At 51.5% G+C, this 27,975-nt stretch overlaps 1 protein-coding gene across 4 annotated transcripts; it reads left to right on the top strand.

The window, feature by feature from the left end:
* The first annotated feature begins 668 nt into the window (after positions 1-668).
* Positions 669-23,570, top strand: Sema4a (semaphorin 4A). 4 transcript variants are annotated; one of them, XM_041656665.1, is made up of 15 exons: positions 669-747; positions 4,388-4,555; positions 6,090-6,250; positions 7,104-7,166; positions 7,350-7,448; positions 7,654-7,759; positions 8,388-8,504; positions 8,868-8,992; positions 9,107-9,279; positions 11,103-11,253; positions 18,651-18,831; positions 21,069-21,187; positions 21,287-21,444; positions 21,711-21,811; positions 22,299-23,570. In XM_041656665.1, exons 2-15 carry the CDS (start codon positions 4,417-4,419, stop codon positions 22,889-22,891), a joined length of 2,286 nt encoding a protein of 761 aa, XP_041512599.1. In that variant the 5' UTR covers positions 669-747; positions 4,388-4,416; the 3' UTR covers positions 22,892-23,570. The 4 variants fall into 4 exon arrangements, with proteins under 4 accessions (XP_041512599.1, XP_041512601.1, XP_041512600.1 ...); XM_041656667.1 differs by having other exon boundaries at positions 731-747; positions 4,441-4,555; XM_041656666.1 differs by lacking the exon at positions 669-747 and adding an exon at positions 2,436-2,766.
* The last annotated feature ends 4,405 nt before the right edge of the window (positions 23,571-27,975 follow it).

The following is a 27,975-nucleotide window of genomic DNA, read 5'->3' as shown; positions in this document are numbered from 1 at the left end:
ACTTTTGGGAAGTTCTTTCTGGTTTGCCTCCTATCCACCTCTTACAACACAGACCTTGGGGCTCAGGGGGTGTTAGCTGATGACTTCTGGAGACACCATTTCCTTTGTAAGGCTATAAGGTGGCTCAGGAAGGGAGTGCAGTACCTGGACCTGAGAAGAGTAGCCCCTCCCTCAGAGGTCAGGGTATCAGTGAAGATGGTTTCTTAAGCATCTTGGTGGAGACCCCCTGCTTCCATATATGTCTTTGTATACATCTTCATTGGTAAACTCCAGTTGTCAGTGACTGGCTAGCATCCAGGTGCATCTTCCTGATGCATTCACAGTACTTCAGAAAGCTGGAAATGAAGAGAAACTGGCCATGAAGGAGATTGCCTCAGTGGTCTCCTGAGCCCAATACCTGCACACTGGTGACGGCTGAGGGTGACAAAGGAGCTGAGTAAGGACCCCGGGGGTTGGAGGATGCTTCCCCCCCCCCCCGCCACATCTGGAATCCTGCCTACACATATGAGAATCCAGGAGCCACAGGAATGGGGCACAGCGGGACAGGAGAGGAGGAGGAAGAATATGGGGAGATTCTAGTCCCTCCCACTTAGAGATGCGGTCGCCATGGTGACTAAGGACCAGTGAGGTGGGATGGGGTTGGGGATGGGGGTGGGAGGGTGGCGGGAAGGAGGCACCGGGAGACCAGAAAGCCAAGCCGCCTGGCATTCCAGGGGGAGGGAAGCTCAAAGGCATCCCCAGCTCCAGGTAAGAAGCGGGAGAGCCGACAGACGGTGAGGAACAGAGGGGCGGGCCATTGTCTGGCGCTGACTCTGCCCTGAGGAGGGGAAAACCAAGAAGTCAGACCATTGTGTGTAATGCTCAATGCAGCTTCCAGCACTAGCCAGACTGGGAGAGGGAACCCAAGAGGCACTGGGTAAGGGGTCAGGCAGATGGAGAGGGGAGGGTGGTAAGAATGCTGGAGACCTGCAGGGACAGGAAGGGGGGGGGTGCTGATAGGGACACAGACTGGGGACATCCTTAGTGCCTTCACACGCGCGCAAGCACACACACACACACACACACACACACACACACACAGAGAGAGAGAGAGAGAGAGAGAGAGAGAGAGAAGGCACTCAATCCATGTAAGTTGATTTGAATGGCTATAATCATAAGAGAAGGTCAGGGCCATGGTTTGAAAGAGGAGCAGGAAAAGAATATCCCCAAGACCCTGCTCTTCTGAGGGCTGCCCCTAAAGCTAGGAAGAAAAGGAGGCTGGGAAAACTGGACCTGTCAGTCACTGGTGAAGCCTGGGGTGGTTTCTCTCAGAGCAAGGCAGGGGTAGGGTGAGGTATCAACCCTCCAGCATCCCTCCCTCCTCACTCCTGCGTCCATTACTTTTGTTGATCAAGTCCCACGGGAAGGAGCTACTCTCCTTTACGGTCTAGGGGTTGTGGGAGGACTTGGGGGGACTGGAATTTGATGGGGGAGTTTAAGTTTAATGCTGTTATTTCCGGGGGCTGACATACTTCTGGGGATTCCCCAGATTGAGCTCCAGGCCTTATGGAGAATTGAGTTGCTGGAACAGGAATGGGGCAGTGAAGACGGTGTTTCCCTCTACAGACCGCCTGCTGCCTGACGCCAGCCCTGGCTCAGATGCTTCCGGTCACTGGCCTTGGTTTCCTCATTTGTGTAGCAAGGGAGGGTGTGTGGCTTCCCAGCTCAGTGCTTCCTGGGAGCAGAACCTCATACATAATTTGTGGGGCCCAGCATGAATGAAAATATAGTCCTCTTTAAAAGAAAACGTTGAGGACTTTCAAGACAGCAGCAGCCAAATGAGCCTCCACGCTTACTAAGCACAGCCTCTCCTGAGGACAGGGCCCTAAGTGACTGAAACCGTGAGGTTCAAGGGTGAGGGGTGCTGTTGGGGTCCTGTGCCTTTCTCCCACCTACCTCTGCTCTCGGCTTGACCTGAAAGGCGCTGTGAGGAGAGTGGGTGGCACCGCGGGACAGAAAGTACCTGGGCTGAGATTAGATGGCCTCTCTTAGAGGAGGTTTCTCCTCCTTCGGAGTCAGGAATCATCCCAGAGTGACTGGAGGGATTGGAGAGTCCCTGACCCTCCCACCCTGATGCTGGCTTACTCTGTCCATTTGATCAGCTCTGAGCTAAGTTAACCCACTAGGGCAGGAGGTGGGAGCCAGCCGACAGCGTCCCTGACTTGTGAAAGCTGGGAGGCCTGCAGCCCCCTCCCCCGCCCCCGCAATGCCTCACCCTGACCAGTGGGAGCAGGAGGGCACTGGGGCTTGTGGGGAGCAGAGACAGGAAGAGCACTGGAGCCACTTCTCTGGCTCCCCCATCACGGCTCCTCCCTATGACCCAGATAGGCCAGTCTGTCCCCAAAGAGAGGCCCTGGGTGGTGGCTTCCCAAGCCTGAGCTGGAGGTCAAGGAGACTCAGAAGACGATGTCAGGAGAGCAGAGAGATTGGCACAGTCATGGCAATCAGCGTCAGGGTTTGGGGGAGTCTTAGTTTTGATAGAACTAGTCCTCACAAGAGGTCTGTGTGAGCCCAGCTCCTGAGCCATGGCAGAGATGGGAGCAAAAGGAGACACTCTCTCCACCAAGGAATGCTTCTACTCGGAGCTGTAACTGGAAGGGTAGAGGTTGTCCTTCAGGAAGGACCATCCTGGCAGCGAGCAATGTGTTTAGGATGGAGATGGCATACTTACTGGAGACAGAGCAGCTGGGGTCATTGTGCCCATCAACCTGAAGTCAGCTGACCTGGGTGAGTGGGCGGGAGCCCAACCATTCTTTATTGGCCTCGGAACCCTTGGTGCCTCATTAACCCTGTGTTACGAGGCCTACTCCGAAGCCTCTGGGGAGGAAGACCAGCCACCATTCCAGCTGGGCGCCTCATGTATCCTATGAGGCATGAGCTCAAATGGGAAATTCTCGAAGTTCCCATTGGCCTGATGCTGCCCTAAGTGTGGGGAGATCGGTCTGCCGGTGGGTGTCCTCAGCAAAGTCACAGATACAGATCTAAGATGGGTTTATTGTTGTTGCTGCTGTCTATTTGTTTGTTCTGAGGCAGGGTTTCTCTGTGTAGCCCTGGTTGTCCTGGAACTCGCAGAGATCCACCTGTCTCTGCTTCCTGAGTGCTGGGATTAAAGGCGGGCGCCACCATGCCTGGTTTTAATGTTTTACCGTTTGAGGATGTGGGAGGTGCGAAGGTTGGGCCCCTACAGCTAATTCTCAGTAGGTGGCAGCGAGGGACCCACTCCAGGGTCAGTGAAAAAGAGGAATATGAAAGACGGTGTCACACTGAGTGTGTTGAGCAAGAGGAGACCGCAGCTCAGGCTGTCTAGAGCGAAAGTGATAGACAGGGGCATCACTGAAATGGCCTAGGAGAAACTCTTAATTTCTTGATAGACTAAGCTGAGGGAGGAGGTGTGTCTCCTACTGAACCTGTGAGCCTCCCCCTCCTCCAGTCTCCCCGCCCTGATCCACCCTTCATCAACTTCCGCCCAAGCCAGGATCTGTCACAACTCGAGGTAGAAATTCAGGTTTCCCTGGCCTGGAACCCACAGCGGCTCTCGCAGGATGGGTGCCTGGAGGGCCGCACTCCCATTCCAGCCAGGTTGAGCCTTTTTTATCTGCCTGAACCCCCTCCTTTGCCTTGGATGCTTCAGGGTTTGAACTCGGGACTTCTCAGTGTGACTGGCTCAAGGGTATGTGGGATGAGGTGGGCAGCTTGCTTTCGGTGGTTATGGGGGAGGGTGATGCCGCGCTCCAGGGAGCCAGACAGCAGAGGCACAGAGACAAGGGGGCTGTAGAGTTTGGGAGTCTGCCAGGGACTCCTGCCCAGGCCACTCCCAGGAAATGCAGATGGCCAAGCTGGCAGATAAACTGGCATGCCCCTGCCCCCGAAGAAGGCTAGATGGCCTGATAAAACAAAAGTAGAGCCCCTGGGGGCTAGGGAAAGAGTGGGCTGCTTGCCTGGGTTGGGATGAGTAGCAGGCAAAATGTGTAGCCACAGCTGAGTGACAGGCCAGCCTGGGAATCTACCCTTTTCACACAGGAACTTTATGCCCTTCATCCAGGGCCAGGAATGATCAGGGCTCTGGACCATGGGGGCAGGAGATGCTAAGGGGCAAGAGCGGAAAGGTTCTCCTGGGTGAGAAAAGAGAGGTGGGATTTTAATCAGAGGAGAGCAGAGGCACAGCATGGGCCATGCCAGGACCCCTATCTAGAGGAGAGGCGGAGGCAGCAGTGAGGCTGTGAATGGAATGGAAGCAAGACTCTGAGGGCCCTTCCAGAGAGGAACTTCTACCCCCTGGGGCTCTCCTATTGGCCCTCAGGAAGGGTGTGGTAAGCACTGCTCACCCAGAAAGTGCCTGTTTCCTCAGAGCCATCTGGTGACAGTCTCTGTCTGACCATGGCCCTACCATCCCCGGGCCAGGATCCCTGGAGTCTCCTGGGTGGTTTTTTCTTCCAACTGCTCCTGCTGCTGTCACTGCCACCTGCTACTGGGACTGGTGGGCAGGGGCCCATGCCCAGAGTCAAATATCATGCAGGTAAGTGCCTGGTAACTGGGAGGTATGGATGTTAGTGTAATAAAGACGCAGGGGTCAAGAAGGGGGAAGGGGCTGTCAGAGGGAGGACAATGGAATGGAGAAACAGAGATACCAGGGAGCAGTGGAGGGCCTGGGAGAAGGGAAGACCACTTGAGGCACAAATTGATCAGGAAGGGAAGACATGGCTGCTGTTACCCTTCTCCTGCTAAGCCAGTGATTTTTCTTCCTCTTCTCAAGTGTTCCTATCACCAAGAAAGACACCTTAAATTCCTGACTGCTTTCACAGCTGCAGGTGTCCCAAAGCTAAAGCCCATGCTAGATTGTCTATGGAACTGGTCATTCCAAGTCAACTGCAGAGATCACACAAGCCCAGGTTGTGTCCATAGGAGGGGCACCAAGAGAAGGCGCCAGCTCATCTGGGGGTGCACTGGAGCATGGCACCCAGCCTCAGTGGTTTCCTGCTGGGGTTGTGGGCCTCTGAACCCTCTTATTCTAGGAAATACCCCAAGGGAAGTGTTACACACACACCACACACACACATTCCATACACCATCCATGTAGAAATTAGGCAGTTTTGTTCACAGCTTAGCAGCCTTCTGAGGCAGAACGGCAAAGGTGATGAAGTGTCGGTGGAAAGAGGAGCATCCCTAGGTGGATGGGAGTGCAGACACAAGCATGGCTGGGCTTCAAGGGGAAGCGGGTGAGACCTCGGGATGAGGAGAGCACAGAGTTCAGGGCAGGGCAGCTCATGAGTACCTTTCCCACTTGGTCTTCTGACTCCTCCTGGTCCTAAGAGTTCTTGATACCAACATGGTAAGAAACAGGCTGTGCACATCTAACCAAATGTGCCAATGAGGGGGGGCTAAAGTACTCACTCCTCCTGGCTGGTGTGCCAGTTCAGCGGGGGCACACACGTGCAAGGGCACACACGCTACCACAGTAGGCAGTGAACGGGCCCTAGTAACCAACATACTTAGCCTGTCCCAGCGGCATTGAGGCATGCCCATACTGCTGGGCTCAAGAGGGAGAGGATGAGGCCTTTCTAATCATGGCATTGCTGGTGGTGGCAGATCCTGTGACAGAGCAAGAGAAGGGAACAGGGGAAGTGGAGGTGGCGGGTCCGTAACCATGACATGTCTTGAAGCAGACAGCAGTCACCTCTGCTGCTTGTGACTGAGAACGCTTTCCTGTGTTTACCTGTCAGCTGGTATCCCAGCTTGCCTCACTGCAGCCCTGCCAAGCCTGAGAATGCATTGTCTGACTTCACTTCATTTCCTGTCTGTGTCTTGAGCAGGCTTCCCCACTACCCCCTAGCCCCAGGCTGTCACTACCATGTCCTTGGCACTCTTCTCTTCTGGGGACTCAACACACAAAGCACAGGTGTTTGCTGTTGGAGGTTCAGGGAAAAGGGGGCTGTGGGCATAAGAGCTGGCCCAGCTACTGAGGCCTGCCACCCCTCCCCCACCTTTTCCTCAGGAATGGGCTGCTGTTCACAGTTCCTCCCCATTCTCTTCTTATCACTGCCCCCCAACAGGAGATGGGCACAGAGCCCTCAGCTTCTTCCACCAAAAAGGCCTCCGAGACTTTGACACGCTGCTCCTGAGCGCCGATGGCAACACTCTCTATGTGGGAGCTCGAGAGGCCGTCCTGGCCCTGAATATCCAGAGCCCAGGAATCCCCCAGCTGAGGAACATGGTGAGAAGGCTGGAGCCCAGGGTCTGACTGGAAGTAAGGACAGCTCTGCTCGCTGTGAAGCGCCACCTGCCACTCCCTGACTCAGCAGTGACAGGATGGAGATGCCACTGTGGTCTTGCTGTTTACCGAGGCCCTGAATACCGATTGAGTAACGTTAGCTGCTGAAATGGCTGATACGGAAATCACTGGCAAAAGAGAAAAACATTGACTCAAATCAGTGACTCAGATAATTTGCTGTACACCTACCTACTAGAGAAGTCCTTGATTCTTGAGCTATCATCACCCCAGTGATAGCAAGACGAGGGAAAGAGGGAGGGGAGGAAGGCCTATGGCGTGGATTCTTCCTGGTGTGTGGTCTCTTGGCCATCTGCACATATGGGGTATGTTAACCTTGCAGAGTCCTGGGCTAGGAATGTAGTTCTGTGGCAGAGCACCTTGTCTGGAGTCCGGAAGGCCCTGAGTTTGATATCTGTACCCTATGTGGTATCTCTAATGGGTGGCTCAGGAGCTGACAGTTTGCCCCGGGAAACGTGTGGGTTATAACCACTGCTGTGTATGCCAGGCACTTATGCATGCCATCTAACTGCAACTGCCAGCAGCCTGTGACCTGAGCCAGAGTGCATAGTCGGTTGGTTGCTGAGTCTAGATTTGAACTCTGATCTGTCCGGTTCAGCCACAGAGCCATGTCCTGGAAACTATAGTTCCAATCCAATTGGCATTGTGACTGCCTACCAGAACACCACTACCTACCTTATTGGTGTTTTTACACCAGAGCCGGAGAGGGGATGGTGGCTTATAGAAAAACCAAAGTCCTCACTTCCTTTCATCTGCTTCTCATAACTCTCCACTTTAGATACCCTGGCCAGCTAGTGAGAGAAAAAAGAATGACTGTGCCTTTAAGAAGAAGAGCAGTGAGGTGAGTGAAGTGCGGGTGACCCCTGCACATGGGGAAGCAGCTTGTAAGACCCCACCCCACTCCCACCCATCCCCTCCCTCTACCCCACTCTCCCACCTATCCCCTCCCCCATATCCAAACCCCCACCCCGGGAGGGAGTTTGGAGTGACAGGCTAGGCAACTTGGTTTCTCTTCTTCCCCTAGACACAGTGTTTCAACTTCATCCGTGTCCTGGTCTCTTTCAACACCACCCACCTCTACGCCTGTGGGACCTTTGCCTTCAGCCCTGCTTGTGCCTTCATTGTGAGTTCTCTGAGCCCTCTTGTTCACGGGCTCCCAGCACCTCTCTCACACCCACCCTGCCCCATAGCTTTGGGAATCTCTGGTCCCTGAGGACCCTCGTAAGATTCCTGGCCCCAGACCAATGTCCTTCTCTGTGCCTTGTGCTCCTCATCTATGAGATGTGCGACCCTGGCATTCCGGGCTCCCAGCCTCTTCCCCCCTCTAGGAGCTCCAAGATTCCCACCTGTTGCCCATCCTAAAGGACAACGTCATGGACGGGAAGGGTCAAAGCCCCTTTGACCCGGCTCACAAGCACACAGCTGTCTTGGTCGGTGAGTACCAGGGTTCCCAGACCAGGCTAAAAATTGCCTTTTCTAGTCACTGAGAAAACCAAGGCACGACAGTTGTCCAAAGAAAAGGACGGAGGGAACCAGGAGCTTCGGAGGGCAAGATCATAGGGAGAGCCAGAAAACCCAGCCATTAGCCCCTCCTGAAACCTTCCCCAAAGGGGTGCAAGGAAATCCATGTGGGGAGATAGCAGGTCTGGTTGTCTCCAGGTGAGCCCTGAGGTTCAGCCGCTTGTTTATCTGTACACGGGCGAAGGCCTCTCCTAACGCTCTCTGCATTGAGCCAGGTACTGAGGGGCTACAAGGAAGTCATGTGTCTCTGCACGGACACAAAGCATCTCAGATTTCCCACCCTGGTTTCCTACAGGAGATGGCCATTGTCTTTTGAGCAGACTTAAAAGATATGCAGGGACCCAGGGTGTGGGAGCACAGGTGTTTAAGGAAGGACCAGAAAAAGGCTCCACAGGCCACTGTGGCTAGAGCGATCTAAGGGTGGCCTGCTGTGTGTGTGGAGACAGTATGAGCTGGACTTCGGGGTTCTGCAGAGGGTACAGGATAGGGAGGGCAGGCAGCCTCCCATACACCTGCTTCTCCTTGCTCTCCCTGGTTCTAGATGGGATGCTCTACTCGGGCACCATGAACAACTTCCTGGGCAGTGAGCCCATCCTGATGCGGACACTGGGCTCCCAGCCTGTTCTCAAGACTGACATCTTCCTCCGCTGGCTGCACCGTAAGGCCCTGACTCCAGTCAGCATGAGCTTGGGACCCCTTCCTGCCCCTGGGTCTGCGAATGGCTTTAATTCACTCAGCTCTCTTTGGGAAAATGAATCAAAGAAGTACATACAGCTGGCTGGGGTGATGCACGACTTTAATTCCAACATTTGGGAGGCAGAGGCAGCAGCAGGTGGACCCTGAAGGGCGGCCAGCCAAAGCTATAGTGAGATACCATCTCTAAAAGAAAGAGTACATATGTCTCAGCAGTGGAATGGGAGGCAGTCTCTGTCCTGGCCTCAGAGCCCACCTAATGTGTCCCCGAGGGGATCTGAGCATCCTGATGTTCAGTCCCCTAAGCCTGTCTGTCCTGCCCCCACAGCGGATGCCTCCTTCGTGGCAGCCATCCCATCTACCCAGGTCGTCTATTTCTTCTTCGAGGAGACAGCCAGCGAGTTTGACTTCTTTGAGGAGCTGTACATATCCCGGGTGGCTCGAGTCTGCAAGGTCTGCCCCTGGTCTGATGGAGGGCTGGCTGCCAGGGAGCCAATGGCAGTGGGGAGAGGCGGGTGCAGGGCCAGCGTGAAAAGACCACCCCCGTGACTCCATTGGTTCCCCTAGAACGACGTGGGTGGTGAAAAGCTGCTGCAGAAGAAGTGGACCACCTTCCTGAAGGCCCAGCTGCTCTGCACCCAGCCGGGCCAGCTGCCATTCAACATCATCCGCCATGCGGTCCTGCTGCCCGCCAATTATTCCTCCGTTTCCCGCATCTATGCAGTCTTTACCTCCCAGTGGTGAGCAGCTGGGTAGGGCAAAGGGGGCCCCGGGATCCCAGGGAGGCGGGACCTGGAGAAAGTCTACTGTATACACTGAACTTTACACAGGAAAGCTTTGAGCCTTCCAAAGGTGTTCGGCTGCAGGGATCCTGCTGTCTTTTATGCATCAGGAGAAACAAGCACAGAGACTAGCTTTACTTGGCTACTTCCAAAAAGGATGAAAGTTTACATAAGGCAGACACTAAAAATCAGCAATATACCCAGCGTGGTGGTGCATGCCTGTAATCTCAGCACTTGGAAGGTAGAGGCAAGAGGATAAGGGAATTGGAGGCCAGTCTGGTCTACAGGAGAGAGCTTGTCTCCAACAAAACATGGATGAAAAGGCTAGACTGGGTGGTGAGAGAGGAGGTTCAGGACAAGGACTGATGTCCCAAAATAAGCAAGGACTGCGGTGTGGCTCAGCCGGTGGAGGGCTTGTCTAGCGTGTACAAGGACCTGTAGGTTGATGGTTTACTCTTTTGGCTTTTTGGGGGGCCCGCCACCCAGCTCCCAAATAAATCACACATGGAGGCTTATTCTTAGGAACGCCCAGCTTTGGCTTGGCTTGTTTCTTGCCAGCTTTTCTTAACTTTACATTATCCTGACTACCTTTTGCCTCTGGGCTTTTTCCTTTTCTTACTTCTGTATATCTTACTTTCGCTCTTACTGGCCCCTGACATCTTTCCTCGTAGCTCCTCCTGCTCCTCAGTTCTCTCACGTACCCTCTCTGCCTGCCAGCCCCGCCTAACCTTGCTCCTTCCTTGCTATTGACCATTTAGCTCTTCATTAGACCCTCAGGTGTTTTAGAGGGGCAAAGAATCACAACTTCACAGAGTAAAACAAATGCAGAATAAACAACAGTAACATACCTTAAAATAATAATCCCCAACAAAGCCCTAATCCCCGGACCTACATAAATCAGAGGTAGTGGGACAAGAGACGTGGGGGAAGAAAAGGCTCTGGAGAGGATCAGACATTCAAGGTCGTTCTCAGGTGCATTGTGAGGAGAGCCTTGACTACTGGAGACTGTCTCAAAAACAAATGAACAAACAAAAACCCCATCAATTAGGTAAAGAAGTGGAAATAAAGGGAAATAGCCCTCAGGTAAGGAGACGATCTGTGTAGCACAAACTCTGTGGCCATACTAGGAACAAATATTTCTTCAACTTCTCAGTGGCCAGAGCTGAGGCTGCTATGGCTGAAATAAACAGGAAGGCCTTGCTTACAGACCAAGAAAGGTTAACTGATTTGCCAAACCACAACCACAGTCTGCCATCACCATATTTAGGCACCTGCCAACCATGTGCCAGGAAGCAAAGGTTTCTGGTGTGCAGGGTCTGGTGAAGTGAGGTGCAGAGCTGAGAGCCCAGTGTGTTACAGAGTGAGCGGTCTGTGGTTCAGCACAGTTCAGTTCACAGAAGAACTAGCAAAGCTGTGGCTCATTCTCTGAGGACCAAGAATCCAGGGACCAAAGAAGGCTCCGTGTGAATCCAGCCTGCAGCCGGTTCTACGACTCTTCCTGTGGACACAGCCTGGGCAAGACAGGCAGGGGCCACCCCCGGGCCTATGCCCCAATTAATCCTCATTAGAAACAGTCGTGTTTCAGATCCTGTGATGGGCTTCCAGCCAGGCCTTAACCCAGAGCCAGGGAACCCTCCAGCGCTTGGCCTGTCTCCGCCCCGCCCCGCCCCCGGCCCTGCTGGGATCCCACTGAGCTCTCAGGGGCTGGAGGGGCTGGAGGGCACGGATTGTAAAGGGGAGGAACCCGTACTGAGTGCTCTCTTGGTTCCTGCTATCTTCAGGCAGGTTGGCGGGACCAGGAGCTCTGCCGTCTGCGCCTTCTCTCTCACCGACATCGAGCGTGTCTTTAAAGGAAAGTTCAAGGAGGTGAACAAGGAAACTTCCCGATGGACCACTTACAGGGGCCCGGAGGCCAACCCGAGGCCAGGCAGCGTGAGTACCGCCTACCTGTCCCAGAGCCTCCCGGAATGCATGTGAAAGCACCACCTTGGCATGGTAAATGCCCACACACCAGCCCATGTGCCGCAGATGTCCCATGCTGCCCTATGTCCAGAATGGTCGCCAGGGCCACCTCTTTCCAGTGCTAAGTGAACACCAGATGCCCGGCTGTATCACCGAGGAATTAAGAGCACATGGGCTGGGCGCTAAGCACAGTCCTAGGCAGCTTTGCCCTTGTTTTGTTGTTTCCAGATTGGGTCTCACATAACCCAGGCTGGCCTTGAACTCCTGATTACCCTGCCTCCACCTCCCAAATGCCTAGATGTCGGGCATGTGCCTCCATGCCCAGCTTTTCACCTGCATATTTTCCTGTAACTTTTTTTTTTTCTTTTTCGAGACAGGGTTTCTCTGTGGTTTTGGAGCCTGTCCTGGAACTAGCTCTTGTAGACCAGGCTGGTCTCGAACTCACAGAGATCCGCCTGCCTCTGCCTCCCAAGTGCTGGGATTAAAGGCGTGAGCCACCACCGCCCGGCTTCCTGTAACTTTTTTAAACTCTGAATTCTGTGTGTGCATATTCAAGAGCAAACATGCTGAGTGCTTGGTGTACGCCTGTAGTCTCTGCACTGCAGTGGAAGCTGAGGCAGGGCGATCAAGGCAAACTCAAGGCAAACTCAGGCTACACAGCAGGATTTTATCCCAAAGATGACAGAATGGGTAAATAAATACAAAATCAAGGAAATCTACCAGACTGGTGCTGAACCTCCAGTCCCATCCCGGGCTGGCCTCAGACTCACCTCCCACCTCAACATCAAGTGCCCCGCCCCTTCCAGCTTCCTTCCTGCTCAGCTGCTGTGTCACAACATTGGTAGCTTGAAATCATTTTAAAGGCCGTGTGCATCTTGGAAATGAGCAAACTTTACAAATCAGCTTTCCAGTCCCTTCCTTCCCAATGTCCTGGTTCTAACCTCTGTGCGAGCTTTGGAAGATGAGAATCAAACCCAGGGTCTCGCACACACCCGGCAGGGGCTCTAACGTTGAGCCACACTCACCACCCCTAGTCATTTTTTTAATTATTTTTTTTCGAGACAGGGTTTCTCTGTAGCTTTTTTCAGTTAATTATTTATTTGTTGTCTGTGAATGCGTGTGTGTGTGCATGTGTGCCATGGCGTATGATGTCTGTGAATGTGTGTGTGTGTGCCATGGCGTATGATGTCTGTGAATGCGTGTGTGGGTGCCATGGCGTATGATGTCTGTGAATGCGTGTGTGTGTGCCATGTCGTATGATGTCTGTGAATGCGTGTGTGTGTGCATGTGTGCCATGGCGTATGATGTCTGTGAATGTGTGTGTGTGTGCCATGGCGTATGATGTCTGTGAATGCGTGTGTGGGTGCCATGGCATATGATGATGTCTGTGAATGTGTGTGTGTGTGCCATGGCGTATGATGTCTGTGAATGCGTGTGTGTGTGCCATGGCGTATGATGTCTGTGAATGCGTGTGTGTGTGCCATGGCGTATGATGTCTGTGAATGCGTGTGTGTGTGCATGTGTGCCATGGCGTATGATGATGTCTGTGAATGCGTGTGTGGGTGCCATGGCGTATGATGATGTCTGTGAATGCGTGTGTGTGTGCCATGGCGTATGATGATGTCTGTGAATGCGTGTGTGGGTGCCATGGCGTATGATGATGTCTGTGAATGCGTGTGTGTGTGCCATGGCGTATGATGTCTGTGAATACGTGTGTGTGTGCCATGGCGTATGATGATGTCTGTGAATGCGTGTGTGGGTGCCATGGCATATGATGTCTGTGAATACGTGTGTGTGTGCCATGGCGTATGATGTCTGTGAATGCGTGTGTGGGTGCCATGGCGTATGATGTCTGTGAATGCGTGTGTGTGTGCCATGGCGTATGATGATGTCTGTGAATGCGTGTGTGGGTGCATTGTGCCATGGCGTATTTTTAAAGATTAGGGGACAATTTTAGGGAGTTTATTTCCTTCTACCATTGTCGGCTTTACCTCCTGAGCCATCTCACCTGCTCCCATCATAGTAGTTTTGGCGAGACTAATAATATATATTAATATATCCACGCCTGAGCCAGGTAGTAAGCCACAATTTCTTTTCCTCTTCATATACTTTTTTGTTTTCCTGGGGTTAGTAGTTATCCTAATCTTTTTTGCTGGCTTTTTCTAAGCTCTTAGATTCATTTCAACCCCTTCCTGACCTCAAGTCAGGCTGTTGACTCTAAATAATTCCAGTCTCTATGAAAACCTATTGGCTGCAGCTGAGATTGCTGACTTCCTCCTCTTCCCTTGGTCACTCTCCAGTGACCAATTTTCTGTTTCTTGCACGCATACCAGGGCTGCATCTTCCTTTTCTGTTTCTCCCCCATCCCCCGTTTGTTTTTTGAGACAGGGTTTCTCTGTGGTGTAACAGCAGAACAGCTTTAGCTGTCCTGGAACTCACTTTGTAGTCCAGGCTGGGCTCAAACTCATAGGTATCCCCTGCCTATGCCTCCCAAGTCCTGAGATTAAAGGCGTGCGCCACCGTGGCTTATTCCCTCTTCTGTCTTTGGAGACAGAATTTTTGTAGCTCAGGCTGGCTTTGAACTCTATGTAGTTGAAGATAACCTGAATTTCTGGTCTCCTGTCTCCATCTTGAGTACTGGGCGTGTAAACGGGCACTATCAGGACTGGTTCCTGTGACCCAAGGCTTCCTGCATGCTAGGCTAGGCAGACATTCTCTTAACAGAGCTGTCCCCACCCTCACCTCTACCTCATTTTAGTAGAAGTCGTCCTCTATAGACTCTGACAAAATAAAGATGCAGGAGCTGAGATTTTGGAGATGTTGGATGCTGAAAACCACATTTATTCCACTCTTGTGGTTAATGGTTTGGCTAGGAATATGTAACTTTGGAACTGGAACTATTTCCTACAAACTTTGAAAGACTCATTCTGCTTCTAAAGTTTGTTTGTTTTTGAGACAGGATTTCTCTGTGTAGCTCTGGCTGTCCTGGAACTCACTCTGTAGACCAGGCTGACCTCGAACTCACAGAGATCTGCCTGCCTCTGCCTCCTGAGCGCTGGGATTAAAGGTGTGCGCCACCACCACCAGGCAAGGCTCACTCTGTTACCTGTAACTTCCAGAGCTGCTTTGTAAAGTCCTAAGCTGTTTGGGCACCTAACCCTTTGGATGTAACTTGTTTTGTCTCATTGCACTCTTCTAATGTTTAAGTTATGTATTTGTTCGGTTGTTTGCTTGTTCTGTGTGAGGGGTCAGAGGTCAGCTTACAGGCGTCACTTCCCTTCTTCCATTAGGGAGAGAGCACAGGCCATCCTCGGGCTCAGCAGCAAGCACCTTTACCTGCTGAACCACCTGCCTGTCCCTGCTGCTCTCATGGTCACCCAGTGACCTCTTTAGCCAGGAACCTCTATTTATTTTCTTCAGTTCTAAGAAATATCCTTGTGCTCCTCATCTCAGACACTGTTCTATTGCTGTGAGGAAACACCATGCCAAGGAAGCTTAAGAAAGAAAACATTTAATTAGGGGGCTTGGTTACAGTTTCAGAGGCTGCCCGAGGAGTCCAGACACGGGCACTGGATCCCCTGGACCTGGAGTTACAGATGCCACTATGTGGGGGCTGGGGACTGAGCTCAGGTCCTCTGCAAGAGCAGTTAATACTCTTTACACTGAGCCATATCTCCAGCTCCCTTATTTTAATTTTTTGAAATAGGTTTTGCTATGCAACTCAGCCTGGCTTCAAAATTGCAATTCTCTTTCCTCTGTGTTTTAAGAGCGGGGGTGACAGACATGTGCCACCACTTACACTATTAGACTTCTAATAGTCTAATGATGTCACAGATAACATAAAGGGGTTTTGGTGTGTGTCTCTATGCACATATGTATGTGTGTGCATGCGTGTGTGTGCATGTGTATGTGTGCATGCATGATATAGGCCAGAGGTTGATGTTCTGTTTCTTCCTCGATTGTTCCACCATCTTTCTTTTCCTTTTTCTCTTTCTCTTTCCTTCCTTCCTTCCTTCCTTCCTTCCATTTCTTTTCTTTTTGGTTTTTCAAGACAAGGTTTCTCTGTGTAACAACCCTAGCTGTCCTGGAACTTACTTTGTAGACCAGGTTGGCCTCAAACTCACAGAGATCTGTCTGCTTTTGCTTTCCATATGCTAGGACTACTATGTCCAGCCTTCCATCTTGGTTCCTTCTGTTTTGTTTTGTTTTGTTTTGTTTTGTTTTTGAGACTGATCTCTCACTGAACCTGGAGATCACTGATTGGCTGGATTGGCTGTCCATCAAGCCCTAGCCAGCACTGGAATTGCACGCTGCACCTGGCTTTTAAGGGGCTGCTGGGGACCCAAACTTAGATTCTTATGCTTGTGTATTTATTGATTAAGCCATCTCCCCGGCCTCTCCCCTTCCTTCCCCCCTTTTTTTCAGACAGGGTTTCTCTGTGTAGCCCTGGCTGTCTTGGAACTCTGTACACCAGGCTTAAACTCTGAGATCTGCTTGCCTCTGCCCCATCTGGCTACCCAGTCCCCAAAATTTAAAAATGTAGTTTGTTTACTTGACTCAAGATCCAAATAAGATCTACAAATTGTGATAGATTCCCCTCCCCTCCTTGGTTTTTCGAGACAAGGGTTCTCTGTGTTGCCCTGGCTGTCCTGGAACTCACTCTGTAGACCAGGCTGGTCTCGAACTCACAGAGATCTGCCTGCATCTGCTTCCAAAGTTTGTGATTAAAGGCGTTTGCCACCACCATCCAGCTAGATTGTTTTTTTAAAGTTTCTTATCATTTATACTTTATTTTCTTTTTAAGATTTATCTTTATAGCTAGGTTATTTATTTTTGTTTATGTGTATGTCTATATGTGTGTTTCTCTGTAAGCCACATTTGTGCAGGAGCCCACAGAGGTCAGAAGAGGTCAGATCCCCTGGAGCTGGAGTTCAGCACACGCATTCTCCATCCTCAGCCGTCTCTCCTGCCCCATCCCCTTTGTCTTGCTGTTAACTTGTCTTACAAGAGTTGTCTAGTCTACATCTTAGTGGTGTTTCTGTGATGTAGTTTATCTAGTTGTGTGTGTGTAAGATGTGAGTGTGTGTGCCTTGAGACTGGGTCTCAGGTAGCTCAAGCTGCCCTTGGACTCTCACTCCAGCTAAGGATGACCTTGACCTCCTGACCCCCTTGCTTCACTTCCTGAGTACTGGGTTTTCAGGTTTGCCTGGTCAGTGAGACTGGAGACTTGGGCAGAGTCAGCTTGGATTTGCAGGTGAATGTTGCTGCCCACCCCTCCATTGCGATATGAGGCACCTGTCTGTTCTCACCTGAGGTAAGGGCTCCTCTCATTTCAAGAATGAGATAGCATCCTCCCTCTCTGCCTAGGAATGAGATTTTCTGCGACATTTTCTTCTCTTTGAATTGTTTTTGTTTCCTCTTAGGTATTTCTTCCTTTCCTCTCCCTCTTCCCTCCCTACACCTCTTTCTCTCTCTAGTTAAAAAAAAATGGGGCCTGGAAAGATGTCTCAGTGTTAAAAAGCACTGGCTGCTCTTCCAAAGGACATGGGTCTGATGACCAGTACTCACACGGTGGCTCACAACCTTCTGTAACTCCAGCTCTAGAGGATCTATCACCCTCTTCTGGCCTTCCTAGGCATGCACAAAGTACACAGATGAACATATAGGGAAACATCCTTATACATAAAGTTAAATGTAAACAAAATATTGTGGGGTAGTAGGGAAGTTTGGCCCAAGGGTTTCTGTTATCTTGCCCTGGCTGGTCTGGAACTTGTTGTGTAGACCAGGCTGGCCTCAAAGTCACAATCTCTCTTTCCCATTCTGGGATTAAAGGCATGTGTTAGCACACCTGGCTTGTGTGTGTGTGCGTAGAGAGAGAGCCTTACTTTGTAGCCTAGCTGGTCTTGAACTCACAGCAAACCTTCTCTGCCAGACTGGAGTGTGCAGGTGTGTGTGTGTGTGTGTGTGTGTGTGTGTGTGTGTGTGTGTGAGAGAGAGAGAGAGAGAGAGAGAGAGAGGTGTGAGTCACCACATCTGCCTTCATCTTGTGTTATTTTCCTGTGTGGTTTAGTTTCTGTTAGTTTCTGTCTTTGTTGTAGTTTTACTTACAAATCAGGTGTTCTTTGGCTATGTGCACTCACATAAAATGCAATGGTTTACACCTGTAATCCCAGCACTCAGGAGACTGAGGCAGATTGAGAGTTCAACACCAGCCTGGGCTTTGCAGCCACATCCTGTCTGGAATTTTAGCGTGAGAGAGAGTCTGGAGAGGTGGCTCAGTGGTGAAGAGTGCTTAGTGGCAGCACTCAGGAGGCAGAGGCAGGTGGATCTCTGTGAGTTTGAGGCCAGCCTGGTCTACAAGAGCTAGTTCCAGGACAGGATCCAAAGCTACAGAGAAACCCTGTCTTGAAAAACCAAAAAAAAAAAAAAAAAGAACTTACTATTTTTGCAGAGGACCTGAATTTGGTTCCCAGCACCCATGTCAGACGGCCCGAGGGCATCTGAAAGAAACCTCTGGCTTCCACAGGCACGTCCACACATATACACATAAATAAAAAGGAATAAAATGCAATATATAAAAATATTTTTAAAAAATCTCCATAGCAGGAGGCAAGAATAGGTATATGTATCCTTTGCTGGCTTAAAAGCAAGATAGAGATGTTATCTAGATGTGGTCACCTCACTTTACAGGTGAGGAGTTTGTGGCTCAAAGGGGTGAAGTTTCTTCTGCTGCTGCGCCCCGTAGTAACTGCACTCCACGGCTTTTAGATGACAGTGGCTTCAGGATGATATTTTTGGATCGGGAGGAAAATTCTCTTGAGCAAATATGCTCTCCAGTTGACAGGGCCCCCAGGACCAGCCGGTCCAACACCCTCGAGCATGAGTGAGAAAAGGGGGGCTCAGAGTGGAGGAGGATCTCCCCAAGTCACGAAGCAAGTTCATATAAAACTGCCACACCATCCTTCTCTGTCACTGACTCAGCACTTGTGCTGGGTGCCATGTCTGGGACCACAGCGCGGCGTGCCTGCCTGAGGAGCCTTTGCGCTGCTCCATGTCTGGGACCACAGCGCAGCGTGCCTGCCTGAGGAGCCTTTGCACTGCTCCTTGCTGGCATCGATGCAGGCATCGAAGAGCAGGGCAGTGGGAACAGCTAACACAGTGCTCGGGGCCTGCCGCCCTGCCCTCGTTATTAGTCCATTTCAGCCCGACAGGGAGCCTGGGAGAACTGGGTCTGAGTTTTAACCTCACCTGGAACTGAGGAGTGTCCCGAGGAAAGGGCAAAGGAGAGAGGGGCGGGGGCCGGGGGTGCAGCCATGTATGCGCCGAAGGGAACGTGCCAATTGACACAATCTGCTGCCTTCCTCTAGTGCACCACAGGCCCGTCCTCGGACAAGGCTTTGACCTTCATGAAGGACCATTTCCTGATGGATGAACACGTGGTAGCAAGGCCCCTGCTGGTGAAGTCCGGTGTGGAGTACACGCAGCTTGCTGTGGAACTAGCTCAGGGTCTGGATGGGAGCAGCCATGTGGTCATGTATCTGGGCACATGTGAGTATAGGGTTCCAGAATGTACCTGGGATGAGCAGAGCAGGGGCTGTACCCAGGCCGAGGCAGGAAAGCCCTTGAGTTCATCCGCGTCTTCAGTTCATTCATTTAAGGGTGTTTGGGGTGCGAACTCCCTGCTGGACTCTGGAGACTCAGCGGAGTAGCTGGGCCATCCAGTCTCTAGCCTTTCTGAACCTTCAGGCTGCTGGGAATACACACCGCACCTCCTCTGGTCTTAGAAGAGTTGCCTGCCTTCTGGGAGAAGCCATAGCAGGGGTGGGAGGGGTGAGCAGGTCGAGTGGGGAGCATGGACTGAAAGGGCCATCGCCGGCTCCCCGGGGAAGGGAGGAGCCAGGCCCTTATTTTATATATTTGTTTGGTTGTTTTTGAGAGTATGTAGCCCTTGCTGGTCTCAAACTTAACTGTGTAGCTAAAGCTGACCTTGAACTGATCCACCTGCCTCTACCTCCCAAGTGCTGGGATCATAGGTATATGCCACCGTGCCTCAAGTCTGGTTTTATGTGGTATGCGGATCTAACTCAGGGCTTTATGTGCTGCAGGCAAGCACTCTAGCAGCTGGGATATGTTTTCAGCCCTATCATTTTTTGAACAGACAGAAAAGACTAAAAGAATCCGGTGGAGAGGGTGATCCAAAGATGGCAAGAGAAGAGACACTTGGCAGGTGGCTGGGCTGGAGATAAAGGAGCTGGTGTCTGAAAGCTTCATGTCTTCTAGGAGACAGGAGGATCAGGGTCAGGAGCCATGAACCAGGGTGGGCTCAGTAGAGAGGGCTGGCTCTAACATTGGTTCTGGAAAGAGAGGGACTGTCGGTTAGGGGATGTGGCTAGATTGTTACAAGTTGAGGGCACGGTGCTTTACTGTGAGAAAGCCACTGGCTTCACTCACTCTTCAGGATGAGCTAGAAGGCACCTCTCTGCTACATCTTTGCTGAGCGTACCCCAGGAAAGACACAAACAAAGATTCCCATGCTGTGGAGTGGGTAGAGACAGACTGTAACTGTTCTGAATGGGAAAGCTGCCTGGAGCTTTAGCTACAAGGTTAGAAAATCAAGGCAGAGTGAAGGGGATCCCCCAGGGGAGTCTGCCTTCTTAGTGATGGGTCTCATTCTGACACTCAGGGGAGGTGACAACTTGGTGCATATCTCTCTCTCTCTCTCTCTCTCTCTCTCTCTCTCTCTCTTTCAGTTTTTTGAAACAGGATTTCTATGTATAACAGTTCTGGTTGTCCTGGAACTTGCTCTGTAGACCAGACTGGTCTCGAACTCACAGAGATCCGCCTGCCTCTGTCTCCTGACTAAAGGCGTGCACCACCACCACCACTTGATGTTTTATTTCATTTTTGAGACAGGGTCTCACCATCTAACCCTTGACTGGCCTGACACTCACCACACTGGCCCAGAACTTTATAAAGATCTTTCTGCCTCTGCCTCCCAAGTGCTGGGATTAAAAGCATGGACCACCATGCCTGGTCCTTTTTGATGTTGTTATGTGTGTTTTGTTGTTTTTGTTTGTGTTTGAGGCAGGGTCTCATTCTATAGTCCAAGTTGGCCTGAAACTCATAATTCTTCTGCCTCGGGTTTCCGGGTGCTGGGAAGCTGCAACCATTAAAAGGGTGGTCAGAAGCAGGGCTTGGTGTTGTGAGCCTGTTATCATAGTTACTTAAGAGGCTGAGGCAGGAGGATTACTCTGGGCTACAGAGTAAGACCCTGTCTCAAAAAGTAAAAAGAGGACTGGGAATGCAGCTCAAGGGGAGAGCACTTGGCAACCTGTGAGAGGCCCTGAACTTAAGCCTTCGCTTACTCCAATACTAGAAAAAAAAAAAAAAAAAAGAGACTCAGTTGTGAGGACCGGAACTCAGAGGCTCAGCACCCATGGAAACGCTGGGTGCTGCCCTGAGTACCTGTAAATCTAGCACTAGGGGCAGAGGGTGGGCAGATGGGTGGATTCCTGGTGCCTGTTTACTAGGCAGCCAGTCCAGACTGGTTTCAAGTTCACTGAGAGCCCCTGTCTCAGCAAATCCAGTAAAGTGAGTCAGATAGCTAACTTTGACTTCTGTCCTCCATGTGCAGGTGTGCAAGCACACCTGGCAGGTACATACATCACACACACACACACACACACACCTCGGTCCCTGGACCACAGAGGGTCTTGAGTGCCTGGCCTGCTGGGCAAGTGTGTGAGGCCCTGAGGGAAGCTCCACGTTCTCCTTGTCCCCCCCAGCCACAGGATCCCTGCATAAGGCTGTGGTACCTGAGAACAGCAGCGCTTATCTTGTGGAGGAGATCCAGCTGAGCCCTGAGCCAGAGCCTGCTCGAAACCTGCAGTTGGCCCCCACCCAAGTGAGAAGAGACCCGAACAGAATATGGTCTTTCTGTGGGGATGAGCTGGGGAGCCTGGGCCAGGCCCTGGGGCTCCTGACCCCCTCCATTCTCTTCCAGGGTGCTGTGTTCGCAGGCTTCTCAGGAGGCATCTGGAAAGTTCCTCGGGCCAATTGCAGAGTCTATGAGAGCTGTGTGGACTGTGTCCTTGCCAGGGACCCTCACTGCGCCTGGGACCCTGAGTCAGGCATCTGCAGCCTTCTGTCTGGCTCTAGCCCGTGAGTGTTGGTCCTGGATGGGGGCTGGCGACAATCCGCCATGGCTTTCCTTACAGTTTCTGCCACTATCCCTTCCCCTCAAGGGGCGCCAACACATTCACTCTCAGGTTCCACGCCGCTGCATCCAGTTCTAGAAGGTGGCCTTTTGCAGGGCGGTTTTGAAGGCACCCCTGTTTCCTTCACCTGGTGGTCCTAGCCCTTCTTCCCTTTATCCTCCCTCCCCCTTCTGCTCCCATTTCTGTCTGTTTGCTCGCCTTCCTTCTCAGGAGCGCCTGGAGACAGGACATGGAACAAGGCAACCCGGAGTGGGCGTGTGCTCGAGGCCCCATGCCCAGGACCCCCAGGCGTCAGAGCCCCCCTCAACTTAGTGAGTGTGGGCTGGGGGAGGTGCCAAGGATGGACTGGAACCTGACTGTGGATAAGAGGAATTGTGAGCTGGAGCCGCACTAGGATCCAGGTTGAGGTGGTTGTGGGTTTGGTGTCTGTGTTAGAATTAGGAATACTGGAGGCTTGCCTATAGCCACCCACGCCATGCTGGGCCACGCACACTCCAGATCTTGATGAGGGTTGGATCTAGTTAGACGTTAGCTGGGAGAAAGACGAGGGGGGAGGAAAGGAGGTTCTAGTTTGAGTCTAGCTTGGAGATAGAGAAGGGGTGAGCCTTGAGTTTGGGAGTTGAAATGGAATCAGAAGACAGCTGGGTATGGTGGCTCATACCAGTAATGCTAGATATCAGGATTGTCAAGAGTTCAAGGCCAGCCTGGCTACAGCGTGGGGCCAGATGCACATAAGGCTGTCTCTCCCTCCCTTCTTCTTCCCTCCTCCTGAATGTGTCATTCTTTGCTGCCCTCCAGTTAAAGAAGTCCTGGCAGTCCCCAACTCCATCCTGGAGCTGCCCTGCCCTCACCTGTCAGCTCTGGCATCTTACTACTGGAGTCACGGCAGAGCCACGATCCCAGAAGCCTCTTCCACCATCTACAATGGCTCCCTCTTGCTGCTGCCTCAGGATGGTGTTGGGGGCCTCTACCAGTGTGTGGCCACTGAGAACGGCTACTCATACCCTGTCGTCTCCTACTGGGTAGACAGCCAAGACCAGTCCCTGGCCCTGGATCCTGAACTAGCAGGCGTTCCCCGGGAACGCGTGGAAGTCCCACTGACCAGGGTTGGTGGTGGAGTGTCCATGGCTGCCCAGCGGTCCTACTGGCCTCACTTTCTCATCGTCACCGTCCTCCTGGCCGTAGTGCTCTTAGGAGTACTCACCCTCCTCCTCGCTTCCCCACTGGGAGCACTACGGGCTCGGGGCAAGGTTCAGGGCTGTGGGACACTACCCCCCAGGGAAAAGGCCCCATTGAGCAGGGAACAGCATCTCCAGCCCTCCAAGGACTATAGGACCTCTGCCAGTGACGTCGATGCTGACAACAACCATCTAGGCACTGAAGTGGCTTAAACTGAGGGCACAGATGGGAACTGAGCAGGGAGAGCCCCTGGTCTGGTGCCTGAGTCTGGCACAGTGCCACCCCGACTAGGGTGAAGGCTTTCCTGCTATTGTGTGTCACCTGCAGCACCCAGTAGGGCCTCCCCTAGGGGACTTTCTTCTGTAAGCACATGGACTGTCTCCATGCCTGTACCCATGCCAGGACAGGAAGAGCCAGATAGGAGTCTTCAGTCTTGATCAACCAACCCCAAGAGCTTCAGGAGACCCTGAAGCTGTGGCTGTCCAGGATTCCGTGGTGACACACCCGAGCATCTGAGCAAGCTGGGGTTGTTCCTGCAAACTTCATTCTGCAAGCTGCCACTCTGGAAGCAGCTACTGCTTTGAAACACCAGCCCTCCCTTCTCCTGGGGTCGCCAAGATTCTTTGGGAGCTGGCCCCCTGTGCTTCCCTGTACCAATCATGCCCTACTGCTTGGGAAGTCTTTTCCGAAGTCTGACCACCTTCTTGCTTCGGTTTAAACAGGTTGTTACTGTCTCTGCCCTGACTGGAATGGCGGGCATAATCTGAGCCTTGTTCTCTTGTCTGGTGTGGCTGACCCCTTGAATTCCTCCTTCTTTGTCCCTTTGTTTTGGGATTCAGAAAACTGCTCGTCACAGACAATTTATTTTTTATTAAAAAGATACAAGCTTTAAGCAAGGCTGATGATGTGCTGTCTTTGTTGTGGCCGAGTTCCCACCAGGGTAGCCTGTGTGGAGATTGAGGTTTTCAGGTGGGCTCTGCAGCTTCTGCCTGCGAGCCCCAGCCTGCCCCAGGCAGGGCTAGGACTGTGTAGACCAGCCTCAACTGTGCCTGCTAGACACTGGCTGCCACATCTGCTGTCCCCGGGACTCCTACGCTCATCGTGACTCTGGTTCAGCTCTGCCCCACCCCCACCCTGGCCCAATCCGTCTGCACTGCTGACAAGGCTCACTCTACCCACACCTCCACACTGCCTTTTCCTCCCTCTGCCAGGAAGTCACACTCTGGCCTGCTTCTGAGGCTGCCTGCCCCTCTGTCCTCTAGGGGGAACTCCCAGCAGGCCTCCACCTCACCTAACTGGCTCCCTCCCTCTTGACTACAGGTGTGCACACGCAGTGAATAGGGGTAACCACCTGTGATCTCAGCACTCAGGAGGCAGAGGCAAGAGAAGCAGCAGCTGAAAACCAGTCTTGGCTACATAGTGAAGCTGAGGCCAACCTGAGCTACAAGAATCTAAAAACACCAAAACCAAAAAGTCATTAACTTTCCCCATAACTCTACTTCCTCATCTATACTTGGTTTCCCTCTCCTATGACCACTGAACACCAAAGAGGGTCCACCATAGTCCCCCTTTGTCCCCTTCCCGAGTTCTCTTAACCCCTGTGATGCAGCCCTGCCTACACTGTTCGGAAGATCGATTGTTCTGTCTTAACAGCAGAGCGGCTTTGACCTCTGCTCAGCCATGCCACAGTTGCCCCTTCCTCACTTCTACTGCAGAGTTTTTAATAAGCTTTCAGAGCCAGTGAGATGTCTCGGCGGCAAAGGCACTTGCCACCAAGCCTGTTGACCTGAGTTCAACCCCTGGGACCCACATGGTAGACTCATGCTGTAGTGCCTATATGTCCATACACATAAATGAATAAATGTAAGATGAGAATTTGTTGTTTTTACTTGTGGGGGCTGGAGAGATGGCTCAACAGTTAAGACGACTGACTGCTCTTCCAGAGAACTGGGGTTCAATTCCCAGCACCTCACACCTGTCTGTGACTCCTTATGACACCTTCACACAGACACACATGCAGGCAAAATACCATGAACATAAATTTTTTTCTAAGAAACCAAAAAAATGAACAACAATGTTTCACCCCCGTCCTCTCCCTGGCATTTACCACTCTGATGCTGCTTTTTCTTTTTCAATTAAATTTTATTTATTTTACTTGTGCAGCAGGGAGTGGGGCATGACTGTGCTGGGGCACATGTGTGGAGCCAGTTCCCGCCTTCCATCAGGATGGAAACCTTCCATCAGACCACTTGGGATTCTTATTTTCCTTAGATTGATTTTACTCATATGAGTGTCTTGCCTGCACATATGTCTGAGTCCCACATGCATGCCTAGTCCCTGAGGAAGTGGTGAGCCTCCATGTGGGTGCTGGGAATCGAACCTGGGTCCTTCACAAGAACAAGTGTTCTTAACTACCAAACCAGCTCTCCAGCCCCAGGATCCCATTGTGTGTATCTAATCCCTTTTCTGTCTCCCTTTACCCCAGGCAGAGATCTGGGTTGCTTTTGCCTTTGGTTGTGGTGAGTAACAGTCTTGCAGTGGAGAGAAGTTACACAAAGACTCTGATCCTGTCCACTATGGTTTTGTTTTGGTTTTAGATTTATTTGTATGTGTCTGTGTAGATGCATGGGTGCCTTAGGAGGCCAGAACAAGGTGTCGGATACCCTGGAATTGTAGTTGTAGTTGTGACCTACCTGATGTGTGCGCTGGAACTGAACTCTGGTCCTCAGTAGAACAGCAAGTGCTCTTAACACAGAGCCATCTCTCCGGCTCCTGGTTTTGTTTTTGGGGGCAGGGTCTCTTTATGTAGCCCTGGTTGTCCTGGAACTTACTATGTAGAATAGGAAGGCCTGGAACTCAGAGATCTGCCCACCTCTGCTTCCCCTGAACTGGGATTAAAGGTGTGCTCCAGCTGTTCGTTTTTATTGGAGCAATTCAGCCTCTCCCTTACCCCTTTTCTCCCTGACACTCAACCAAAGGCCCTGCTTTCCCACCCTGACCCTTTTTCAGCCAGTCCTGCTGCTCCCAAGACTCTAGAACAAGGACCTCTCTCCGTGGAACCTGGGGAGGGCTCCTGGGCTTCCCTTCCTGTGCTGTTCAGGAACTTGGGTAGGCCTTCTCGCTTGACCCCTTCAATTTCTGCAGCTGTTGATTGACAGAATGGACAAGGAAACAGTCATCTCTCCAGCATCATGATCCCTCGCTGCCCCAGAGCCCAGCTTCCTTCCATGCTCCATCCGGCCCTCACTCATCCAGAAGCTTCCTGAACCTTCCCTGAACCATTCCCTGCAGTGGGTGATTCCAGGGGAACACCTGGAAAGCTGACAGAGCATTGCTTCCATAAGCATCTGCTAGGCTATTTCTAGAGTAGACAGCAGCTTGGCTGGGAAGAGCCATCTTTGGTGTGGCAGGCACTGCCCATTGTCCTTCCAGACTCCAGGATTTACACCAGGGCCCCAGCTTCCTTTTTTTTTTTAATATTTATTTATTTATTATGTATACAATAGTCTGTCCGCGTATATGCCTGCAGGCCAGAAGAGGGCACCAGACCTCATTACAGGTGAGTTGTGAGCCACCATGTGGTTGCCGGGAATTGAACTCAGGACCTTTGGAAGAGCAGGCAATGCTCTTAACCGCTGAGCCATCTCTCCAGCCCCAGGGCCCCAGCTTCTTAGACTCAAGTGGAGAGTCACACCATTAGCCTCTTTGGTCCTGAAGTTTTAGGACATATTGAGCCACTCTGCTTGCATCGTGGGGCTCCAGCTTACAAGTGGCCGGTCACGGTATTCCTCTGCTTCCATAATCATGGGAGCCAATTTCTCTTACCCTCCATCCCTCCGGTACCTGTCTGCTGGCTACCAACAAATCTACCCATTCTTCTATCTGCCCTTTATTCAGTCTGTGTTTGGACAGCCAAGTCTGATGCCCCCTTTTCTCCCCACTTCCTTCCTCAAGATGATACACAACACTTAGCTCTTCCACTCACTGTCCATGATACTGGGACTGCTCCGTGTTTCAGCTACTGGAATCAGTGCTGTTCTGAACGCAGAAATATAAATATGATATAAATGCTCCCAATTCTTTTGGTCATACCCAGACACAGACCTAATGGATCATACTTGGAAGGATGCTGTGTTCCTCACCACTTCACACAAAGGCACCAGTTTCTCCACACTTTTTTTACCCAACACTTATTTTTTTCCCCCTGATTTCTCAGAGCCATTCTGTTGTGGAATATTATTTTAAGGTGTGTTACATTTGCTTATGCTGTGGAACATTTGTTTAATGAAGCAAAGATGTGGTGCATTTGTTTAACTCTGTGAAGCTGTTTCATTGCCTGTCTAAAATGCCTGACTGGTCAAATAAAGAGCTGAACTGCCAATAGCAAGGCAGGAGAAAGGGTAGGAGGGCTGGTGAGCAGATCTCTCTATTATATATGAGATCCCTCTGTTCTGTATCTCGATGAGGTCCTTCTATTCTCATAAATAGAAGGAGAGATCTGGGAGGGAAGAAAAGGATCAAGGAGCAAGAGAAGGACGACTCCAGAGGCCAGCCACCCAGTCACTCAGACACTCAGACATGGAGGAAGAGGGAAGAAAAGATATACAGAAATAGAGAATAGCAAAAGCCTAGAGGCCAAAGATAGATGGGATAATTTAAGTTAAGAAAAGCTGGCTAGCAACAAGTCAAGTGAAGGCCGGGCATTTATGCGTCAAAATAAGACTCCCCGTGGTGTTGGTGGCACATGCCTTTAATCGGAGGACTCAGGAGGCAGAGGCAGGCAGATTTCCGTGAGTTTGAGGCCAGCCTGCTCTAGTTCCAGGACAGGCTCCAAAGCCACATAGAAACCTTGTCTCAAAAAGAAAAAACAAAAACAAAACAAAACAAAAAACCCAAAAGAGTAAAAAAGTTAAAAAAACAACAACTATGCCATTCTAGTAAGATAAGATGCCTCATTGTGGGTTTTTAAGATTTAAAAGTTTTTATGTGCATGAGTATTTTCCCTACTTGTATGTATGAGCATGCCTACCGGCATGTATGAGCATGAGTACATGTATGTGTGTGCACCACCTGCATGCCTGGTGCCTGCAGAGGCCAGAAGAGGGGTCAGATCCCTTGGAGCTGGAGTTCCAGGAAGTTGAGAGCTACTTCGTGGGTCTGGGAACTGATCTGAGTCACCTCTCCAGCCCCATTTCCCCGTCAGCTCTTAGCAGCCAGCTTCGGCTTAGGGCACACCTACCAAGGGGCTCACAGACACTTGTAAACCCAGGTCCAGGTATCTGATGCCCTCCTCTAG

This window comes from Microtus oregoni, unplaced genomic scaffold (genome assembly GCF_018167655.1).
Source record: "Microtus oregoni isolate MIOR12 unplaced genomic scaffold, Mior012 000007F_ref0000211, whole genome shotgun sequence".
Classification (NCBI taxonomy): Eukaryota; Metazoa; Chordata; class Mammalia; order Rodentia; family Cricetidae; genus Microtus; species Microtus oregoni.
This window is presented reverse-complemented; position numbering and strand designations above follow the sequence as displayed.